Below are 11,064 nucleotides of genomic sequence, written 5' to 3'. Positions count from 1 at the left end.
ACAGTAACCTCGCATTCTGCCAACTCCGCATACTTTGTCACATCAGGAGTATCTTGAGCGTATATGGCAAAAGTTGTGTCGGGCAAACTTGGTAGAATCGACAGAACTCTTCCGCTAATAGGAGGAAGGGGAAAGAATAACCAATCACGAAACGGTATTTGTAGAAAGCGCAGTATCCAGGTCTGTGGACCTCTACGAAATCCCTTCCCGCTGGAACTATGTCAACATAAGCGGGGATACCATACTTTGCACGAAGAGCGTCAATGTGAACCTGTTCTATTTCAGAGAGTACGGGGGTAGGAGTACAAGGAGGATCTTTGAGGAAGTCGCTCCGAGACATGGGGTGTCTTGGCAGTAACTCCTCCGCCGTAGGAAGACTATCCCCTTCTTCTACCACCATATCCTCACCGCTTGAGGAGGGGCGCCATGGAAAACGGGGGTGGCCTCAGAAACCCCTTCATGAGATCGATGTGATCTTGGCATGTTTTCGATGAAAGAGGTATTGACGCAGCAAAAAAGAAGAAATTGTGAATGAAGAATGGAAAAAGAAGAAGCAGAAGGCTGATAGGACAAACTCGTAGGAATAAGGAGGGGTAATCAGAAATGAAATGGCCAAGAATTTTTGAAAAAACAAACCCTCCACCTATTTATAGGATTGGGTGGCGCCAGAATCGAAGCGGTAGGTCGCAGAATGGCACCAAAATCGAAGCGACAAGCCATCAATCCCTGTCTCGAAAACACGCATAATGATGACGCACGTGAAGATGACATCATTTCCTGGTAAAGTGCATTAACTGGTGTCTTGTTAAGCACACTGACCATCCACCATTGGCCAGGCCGTAATGCCTCGTAGGGTCAAATTTCTCCGTAAGAACGCATGGTGTCCGCTCATCGAGGACGCACCAAGTTGCAACCTCGACAAGCGGAGGGACTAACTGTATGGGTCCAAATTTGAACAACCCCGACCGTTGATGAGTACGACGAACGACGAGATCCTCGCAGCTCAATATCTTGCAGAGGACGACCTTAAGGTGAATAAGAAATTGTACGACTCTTGCAGTAGTGCAGGCCCTTTAGGGGACATTAAGAATATTCTTTCGAATATTCCCTGTAACTTGTCTTTTAGAGCCTAGAAGGGTTTTTGTTCCTTATATATAGAGCGTAAAACAACCTTGTAAGGGCGCTGGGCACTTTTCCTAACCCATAACACTTGCTATAAACTTGCTTACAAAAAACGACTGAGAGGATTATCGTTTAAAAGGTTTTTGGTCTTGATAAAGAATTCTCATCACCCATATTCTCCTTATCTATCTTTTGTTCTAGAGATTATTATACTTAGCTAAGATTTACCCCTTCATTTTCTTTGATTGATTTATTCAAAAAGGTTCCGATATCATTTGAGTCAAACAAACAAAACATTGATGAGTTACGTTATGGAATTATATGACATCCAAGAGGAAAAATTTTCCTGTTTTATATAAAGCCTATTCTCACCTAAGTAAAAATTGGGTGGTCAGATTGGGGTCTCAGTATGGAGTGGACTTTGTTGTGTATCGTCATCATCCAGCTTTGATTTATTCCGAATATGTTGTGCTTGTTTTATCGGCACAAAATGGTAATGCCAATGGTCGTTTAAGGGTTTGGTCCGACTTCCAGTGCACTCTTCGACTATATGGAAGTGTAGCGAAAACGTTGCTTGTTCTTAATATTGTCTGTTAGTCTCTAAAGTTACTTTAAATTTATAACAGATACTTCAAATGGCCGGGCTCAGTATATTCAAAATTTGACTATCAGAATTTGCAGGTAATATATATAATGTAAGTTTATTTTTCTTTTTTTGGATTTTAATTCACTTTCTTTTAGATTTTTTTCCATAAACTTTCTGTACTAGCTTGATGCCTTTATGTGTTCTTATCTATGAAGATTTGTGTGTGACTGGTAATTTCGATTTTGAGGATATATAGAGTCACTTCTCAATGAGTATCAGTTCAAGGACTCCTTATATATCACTAAGACAAGGAATGTCTTTCTTGTGAAAAGTATTACTACAATAAGATGTGAAAACTAGAGGTAACTATATATTTGTGCTACAATTGCTTGAAAATTAACACGAACTAAATATCAATTTGGAATAAAAGTAGAACGTTATTACAACTCGAAGCCTCAAATATAAACTCGTGTACTAGTTCAAATGTCATAAAACTTGCATAAAATTCTGAGTACGACATTGCTTGTTGTAGTGGAAGAAACTCTTGATCACTAAAATGTTTATACAGCAATTTGCAGTGCTTTTAGTCCAATGTGTTGCAGCCCATGTAATAAATTTATATTCAGATAGTAATTTGCTTTCGAGATATAGGCTTACTTCTAGATTGGTGATGCAATGTGGTGAGTATATTTTTAGCATTAAGTCATAAATCAAAATTAATAAATGGATTGGTTTCAAATTAAACCTGATAAAACAAAAATTGGTAACTACACATTTTATTTACCAAGTAAAATTTACAAAACATTCTATTCTTTAGTTTGATCTTGGACATCATCCCCAGATTCAAACTATACCTCGCAATGCTATGTCTTCTAACTACTATTCTAATTACATGACATTAGGGTAGTAATTAAGAATTAATAATCTCTTCTTCAACCTTTGCATCATGCTGCCTCGACCATGAATTTGAACTAGTTGTCGAACAATTGCTTCAATGCTCCTCTGTTTCTCTTGGAATATCCTTGAGTTCCTCTCTTACCATATGCAATAGACTGCGCCAGCTAGGGTCATTCTGTATACTTATGTTGTAGAGCTCCTTCCTTTGTAAAAAATTTAAAAAGATAAAGGCGCTAGTAGTGCTAAAGCATAACTTTTTGGAAAACCATCAGAGATCATTGTTAATGCCACAAACCAAAAAAAAAAGGCCTTAGCCTCCACGAGAATTGTTCAATTATCCACATTAAATTATAAAGGATGATGTTCAATTCTAGTAGTAGTATTTTAATATTTATTTTTGGTTTCTAAAAGCCTTATCCTTGCTTATATAATTGTATTAATGTCACTGTCATTTCATATAGCTTCTTTCTTTCTATTTAACCATCTAAAGGAAGCCTCCTGACCTAATTAATTCATATTATTAGGTCGAGGTCGTGCTCAAGATTGAAGAAACTAACGGGCGAGCTGAGTAATCGGAGCCGAGGTCGGGAACTCAGGCCAGTAATAACGGCTAGATTAGTATTAAGATACTTTAGGGGAATATTCTATCGAATATTCTCTGCACCTGTACTTTGGGTTAGGCAAAGGGTACGTCCCATATAAATAGAAAGGTAGAGAGAAGAAAAAGAGGCATGTAATATTCTATAGGATAAGAACTCTCTTGAAAAGTTCACTCTCAAGTATAATACAAACACCACCTTTTACAAGAGATTCGATTTGTTATTTATTCCATAGTTCACGCATCAGATCCGAGAAATCTCCATATATTCTCATATTCATTTGTCTTACATCATTGTCAGAAAGAGGAATCATCCACCTCATTCAATATTGGGTGAATCATTCTCTCTATTTACATTTATTGCCATTTAACATATTTATTGCTTACCATTATTCCCCACTCGTTCATAACAGCATCATTTAATACATATTGAAATTAAATCGGTCTAAACACAATCCTATGTTATTTGTACAAACATGTTTCAGATCTAGAATGTATTATGTTTAGCTAGGATTTACCCACTATCTTCTTATTTAATTAATTTAACAAAATATTTCATACTTTTTGGTCAAACAATTTGGCACCGTCTGTGGGGAATTTTCTAGTTAAAATTTTAGTTTCTTCTAGATCTAAAAAAAACTTTGCAAAAACCCTATACTTCCTTGTGTGCACAAATCTAACATAGTAGTCAACGGAGAGGAAAAGAGAAAGGCGATAGCCGACCTCACCACCAACCTCCTCCATACCATCAACGAAGTGGATGAAACTGAGGGCGAAGATATAACACCAAACACCTCTCCCAGGCGAAACAGCTCGCCCCCACCTCACGGTAGCATCACGACCTCGCACGGTAAAGGGGCCTCTACATCCACAACAGAAGAGGCACCACCGGTAGTGAAAAAGCTACTCGAGGTATGGTTGACAAACACGCTAACCGTCTTCCTCGACAAACCCTCTCAGAGCCCGAACAAAGAAGAGGCAAGGGTCGGCATCGCATCAGCAGCTGACGAGCAGCATGCCCCCCTGCAACAGGTATTACTCACAATGTTAGTGATGCAGGTAATGACACCCTCACAGCCATTTTGAGGAAGGTGGAGGAGATGGAGAACAAGAACAAAATGCTCCACAATCAAATGAAGGAGCACCAAGAAAGGGTAGACAAAATACTGGGTGCCCCAAAACTCCTACCAAAGACGCCGGTCAGTTCGTTGAGAAGCCATATAGCAACGAGGCTGCACCACACGCCATACCTAAGACCTTCAAAATTCCGCCGTACATAAAAATATATGACGGCATGACGGACCTTGACGATCATGTGACCCACTATGTCACCGCACTGAAAGGCAATGACCTCGCCAAAGAACAAGTGTCATCCATATTGCTGAAAAAGTTTGGCGAAACCCTAACCGGGGAGCGCTAACTTGGTACTCGCAGTTACCTGTGCGTTCCATAGAAACGTTTGAGAAGATGGCAGACAAGATCGTTACCGCCCATGCCGGGGCCAAGAAAGCAGAGGCGAGGGTGAACAACATATTCGCTATTAAGAAATCGCCTGGCGAGGGACTCAGAGACTTACTTGCCCGATTCAACCGTGTAAGAATGACTCTTCCAAATGTCTCGGAGGGGATGGCGGTAGCCAATTTCCAAAACGGGCTAAACAGGAGTGGTTTGAGGGCGACCAGAAAATTACTTAGCCAACTCATGAAATACCCTCCAACCTCTTGGGATGAGATACGCAACGCCTATTGTGCCGAGGTAAGAGCTGACGAGGATGACCTCAATGGACCTACTCAATGGTTGACCTCGGTCCAAATGGAGTCCAAGAAGGACCGGAGAAGTGACAACAGGAGAGATCTAGTGGGACCCCAGCCTAATCGGGAAAGACATCAGCCCTATGTCAGAGACGCCCTCATACCGTCTCCACGCCACGACGAAGGCCCATCTAGGCCACGAACGAGAACCCACCGAAGTGAGAGAGGTATTGCCCCTTTATTATCTGCTCACAATTTCTGCGTTTCCCCCTTAGAAATAGTCTATGCACTCGAGAAGCTCGGCCCAAAAGTGAAGTGGCCGCAGAAGATGAGATCCGACCCGAGCACCAAAAAGTCGAATGCACTCTACGAATTTCACCAGGAACGGGGTCACAAAACCGAGGACTGTATCGCCCTAAGACAAGAGGTTGTGAACATGCTTCACCAAGGGCACTTAAAAGAGCTGATGAGCGACCCAGGGAGAGACAACTTTGCATAAGGACGTGAACAACACCAGGGACCGCCCAAACCACCTTCCCAGCTCGAACCATTCAAATGATCATCGGAGGAGGCGACGACGCATCAATCAACAGCATGTAGTTCACTACCACCCACAAACTCAAACGGTCAATCACTCATGAACGGTATGACGAACTAGAAGAAAGTATCATCTTCGATAAGTCGGATACCCATGGTTTGGTCTTTCCTCACTATGACGCACTTGTCATTACTTTGCGCGTCTTAGATACTGATGTGAAACGTATTATGGTCGATGACAGGAGCAGTGCGTGCATCATCCACCCTCGAGTTCTCACCAAAATGAAGCTCGAGGATAGGATAGTGCCATACTGCATCACACCGACGAGTTTTAACAATGCAGTTGAGCGGATATCTGGAGAAATCACGCTGCTTGTCCTGGCTGGCGGCGTCACTTTGGAAACCATATTCCACATCATGGACCAGGATACAGCGTACAACGCCATCATAGGTCGACCTTGGATATACGCCATGAAAATCGTCCCCTCTAGCTTATATCAAGTCATCAAATTTCCCACCCCCTGGGAGTATTTAGTATCCGAGGAGAGCAATGCACTGCCCGAGAATGCTACTGCATCGCCCAAGACTGCACGTACACCCAACAACTGAAAGGCAAAGCCGAGGAGGCATAGCAATTAACGAAGTCAGGGTCAGATGGCGATGAAGGGAAAGACGTTATCAGAGACCCCGAAATCGTAGAAGCCACAAGGTCAACCATAGAGGACCTCGACCCCGTCCAACTCGATGATAACGACCACAGCAGGAAAGCTTTCATCGGCCACAAACTCCAAGAACCAGGTAAATTCCGTCAATTCTTAAAAAATAATGTAGACTTGTTTGCTTTTTCTCATGGAGACATGTCGTGCATCCCAAAGGAGATAGCAACACATAAATTGAATGTCGACCCATTCCACCCACCAGTGCGGCAAGTCAGAAGAAAATTCAATGCCGCGATAAATGAAGTTGTCCGCGAGGAGGTGGAAAAATTGCTTGAGAGCGGCTCTATCAGAGAGTCAAAATATCCCCAATGGGTCACCAACGTGGTCACAGTAAAAAAGAAAAACGAGAAATGGCGGATGTGCGTAGACTTCACAGATCTGACCAAAGCGTGCCCGAAAGACTCATTCCCACTGCCCCATATTGACCAAATCATCAATGCAACGGTCGGGCACGAGCTATCAAGTTTCCTAGACGCCTATTCGGGTTACAACCAGATGCTCATGGAGGAGGAAGATTAGGAAAAAACCACTTTCATCACCCACTAGGGGTCGTACTGTTACAGGGTTATGCCGTTCGGGTTGAAAAATGCAGGAGCCACATATCAGAGGCTGGTGACCAAAATGTTCAAAGATCAACTCGGCAAAACCATGGAAGTATATATAGACGACATGTTGGTCAAGTCGAAAAGAAAGGAAGACCACATCGACCACTTAAGGGAGGCCTTCGACATACTTAGGATGTACGGCATGAAACTGAACCCCGAGAAATGCGCCTTCGGTGTAACCTCGGGAAAGTTCCTCGCTTTCTTAGTATCGCAACGAGGCACCGAGGACAACCCCGACCAAATAAAGGCTATAGAGGGAATACCAGAGAACTTGACCAGCAAGAAGCAGGTGCAGAAGCTGATCGGTCGTATAGTTGCCCTGTCTAGATTCATCTCACGGTCCTCTGATAGGTGCCACAAATTTTTTGGCGCACTAAAAAAGGACAACGGACTCCAATAGAATTCCGAGTGCATCGACGCCTTAAAAGAACTGAAGGCGTACCTGTCTTCGTCCCCACTGCTTGCTAAGGCTGAGCCCGGAGAACGTCTCCTCATCTACCTGGCTGTGTTTGATGTGGCGGTAAGCGCAGCCCTTGTCCAAGAAAATAAAGGTACGCGGTCTCTAATCTATTATATTAGCAAAACTTTGGCCAACGCTGAAACGAGGTACCCCCACCTCGAGAAGCTAGCCCTAGCCTTGGTCGTAGCTTCAAGAAAGCTTGGGCCCTATTTCCAATGACACCCCATCTCAGTGGTCATGACCTTTCCTCTAAGGAGCATCTTGCACAAACCCAAGATGTCAGGTAGGTTGGCCAAATGGGCCACAGAACTAAGCGAGCACGATATAACCTATCAGCCGCGGACAACGATAAAGTCGCAAGTACTTGCCGATTTCGTCGCCGAGTTCAGTGAAAAAATAGTGCCCGATGTCAAAAGGGAAGCCACCAGTACCTCCCCCAAAATACACGACCTATGGATTCTATACGCCGATGGCGCCTCTAACATGTTAGGATCTAGACTAAGACTCGTACTCGAGGTCCCAACAGGCGAAATAAGTCGCCAGTCCATACGGTGCCCTGATATGACTAACAATGAGGCCGACTATAAGGTCGTGATTGCAGGATTAAGATTGGCACTCAAAGTACGGAGCACGACGAGTAGTCCTACGATGCGACTCGCAGCTCGTCGTCAATCAAATCACAGGGACTTTCCAAATCAAGGAACAAAGGCTACAGAAATACCAGACCGAAATCTGCAAATTGCTACCCGAGTTCGACAAATGCCGGCTCGATCAAATACCTCGAGCGTAGAACATAGAAGCGGACGGTCTCACCAAACTAGCGGCGGCCACTAAAAGCATAACCGGAGAAGGGAACGTGGTTACTCTCCTCCACTCGTCGATCGACCAAATCGAGGTATGCACTACTAACCTAACTTGGGACTGGCGCAATCGTATTGTCGCATACCTGCAGGACAGCGTGCTTCCAAACGCCAAAAAAGAAGCCAAAAAGCTCCGAATACAAGCAGTCAGGTATAGCGTCATCAATAACGACCTGTACAAAAGGACGTATGGTGGCCCTCAAGCAAAATGCTTGGGAACAAACCAGACACAGAGTGTCCTAGAAGAAGTCCACGAAGGTCACTGCGGGGCTCACACGGGCAACCGAGCCCTAGTCAGATGCCTCATACGAGCAGGATACTACTGGCCCATAATAAAAAAGGAAGCCGCTGACTTCGTGAAAAAATGCGAACAATGCCAAAGATACGCCCCCATGATCCATCAAGAAGGCGAGCACCTCCACCCCGTCACCTCGCCTTGTCCTTTCACCAAATAGGGAATGGACATCGTCGGCCCCCTCCCAGCAGGACGAGGTAATGTACGATTTCTTTAAGTTTTAACTAACTATTTTTCAAAGTGGGTAGAGGCAGGTGCATTCGCCCAAATACGCGAGCAAGAAGTGATCACATTCATATGGAGGAATATCATATGTCGCTTCGGCATCCCCAAAGAAATCAGTTGTGACAACGGGCCCTAATTCACTAGGAAAAAAATTGCCGAGTTCTTTGAAAAATGGCACATCAAAAGAATACTCTCCACGCCATATTATCCCACGGGCAATGGTCAGGCGGAGTACTCCAACAAGTCAGTATTGAACATCATGAAAAAGAAGCTCGAGAACGCCAAGGGGTTGTCGCCGGGAGTGCTATGGGCATACCGCACAACGCCGAAAACGAGCACAGGCGAAACACCATACTCCCTAGTCTATGGAACTGATGTAGTAATACCTATCGAGGTCGGAGAGCCAAGTCTGAGATATTCACGTCAGAGCAGGCCGACTAACGACGAAAGCAAGAGGCAAGACCTCGATGAGGTTGAAGAACGAAGACACACGGCTTACATAAGGATGGTCGCTCAGAAACAACAAGCAGAGCGATACTACAACAAAAAAGCCAAGGTCAGACTGCTCAAAGTAGGGGACTACGTACTCAAATCCAAAACACAGGCGAGCAAGAACCACGAGAAGGAAAGCAAGGGACTAATTGGGATGGCCAATACAAAATTACAGCGGCAGCAAGCAAGGGGTCGTTCCAACTAGAAACGATGGAAGGAAAATTACTGCCAAACAACTAGAACGTCGTTCACCTTAAATACTTTAACTTCTAAGGAAATGTGTTCTCCGAGCCGCACTCTTTTTCCCTCACCTGAGTTTTGTCCAAATTGGGTTTTCTCGGGAAGGTTTTTAATGGGGCGACGAGGAGGACATTTCGATTTAAATTACTTGGAAGGTGCAGACCAGTATGTTCATTGCCCGACCTTTCAGTACTTCTCCAGGTAGCCCAATGAAGGGACTAGATAGACTGGGACTGGAATGCCGGTCTGAAAAACGTGTAAAACTTCAATGTATATATGCAAGCAAAGCATACAAAACACACGATGTTCGCCTGTCTCTACCAAGTTAGACCAACGAATTAACTCACATTCGACCTTGTTCGAATTAATTAAAGTAATAATCAACATCGCTCGAATTAACTCACATTCGACCTCGTTCGAATTAATCAAAGTGATATTCGACCTCGCTCGAATTAACTCACATTTGACCTCGTTCGAATTAATTAAAGTGATATTCGACCTTGCTGGAATTATCTCACATTCGACCTCGTTCGAATTAATTAAAGTGATATTCGACCTCGCTCGAATTAATTACGAGTAACATTTGACCTCGTTCAGATTATCGCACATCGACCTCGTTCAAACTAGTAAAAAATCATTATTATATTCAACCACACTCAACCTTACTTGGGTTCGATCTACAAGTTAGCTTCATTTGAGTTAATCATGATGACATGGGACTTCACCCAGATTCAATCAAAGATATACTCGACCACGTTCGAGATAGCACATACCGACGCGATTCTTCTAAAGCAACCATTTGAAGAAAAACGTTCGAAGAAAAATAAAAGAACAGATAACACACAGCAAAGAGTTGTCATCATTCCATTCCAAAAAGGTATCTTATAATGGGCCAGAAAGGTGCCCACAAAAAAAAGAGAAAACACAAAAAAAAACTAAGTGCAAAGTACTACTCCACACCGTTTCCACCTTCATCGTCGTCGCCTTCACCGCCCGGCCCAACAACAGCTTCTCCACCGTCACCTTGAGGATATTCCTCCTCATACCAAGCATCCTGCTCAAGCTCATCCAATTCTTCCCCCTCCTCGCCGTTGTCAGCCCCCGGAGTAGCTGGGCCATAACCGTAGGCAATCCTAGCAGCACGCACCTTGACACGGGTATCCTCGAAATCGGCCTCAGGAACCTTCCCCGCCGTCATTAAATTCTTATATACGTCCAACTGTGCCTCGGCGTGGATCCACATCTCGTACAAGTGCCATGAAACATCGGGGAAAGCATAAGTATGAGAGGAGGACGATCGAGCCAACAGCCGCGCCTTCTCGACCTCAAGAGCAGCAACTTGATCGTTAAGGCTTGAAACATCTCTCTCGAGCCCGACAATTCGCTCATCAAGTCGTGCCTCCCTGAGCACGGCCGTTTCAGCCTCACTCGCCCGTTCAGACCTAAGGACGCGGATGACCTCTTCCAATGCCGCCACCTTTGCCAAAGCCGTCGTCCTGGCCCCCTCCGCCTTCTCTAACTCCGCCGCTTTCCCAGTCAACTCGACACTCAGGTCATTGGCTCTGATCGAACTCTACTCGAGCTCAGCCCGCAAGGATGCTACTTGAGATTGAAGATGGACGCACTCGGCCGCAACCCCCTACTTACCTCGAGCTCGTCATCCATAGCCTTAAACGC

The 11,064-nt window shown here is 44.4% G+C and overlaps 1 protein-coding gene across 1 annotated transcript; it reads left to right on the top strand.

Annotated features, from left to right (window-relative positions):
• The first annotated feature begins 4,670 nt into the window (after nt 1-4,670).
• Nucleotides 4,671-5,453, top strand: LOC109213068. The gene has a single exon (XM_019376820.1). It carries the CDS (start codon nt 4,671-4,673, stop codon nt 5,451-5,453), a length of 783 nt encoding a protein of 260 aa, XP_019232365.1.
• The last annotated feature ends 5,611 nt before the right edge of the window (nt 5,454-11,064 follow it).

Source organism: Nicotiana attenuata, unplaced genomic scaffold, assembly GCF_001879085.1.
Source record: "Nicotiana attenuata strain UT unplaced genomic scaffold, NIATTr2, whole genome shotgun sequence".
In the NCBI taxonomy this organism is placed as follows: domain Eukaryota; kingdom Viridiplantae; phylum Streptophyta; class Magnoliopsida; order Solanales; family Solanaceae; genus Nicotiana; species Nicotiana attenuata.
Note: the sequence above shows the minus strand (reverse complement) of the source record. Positions and strands in the feature narration are given on the sequence as shown.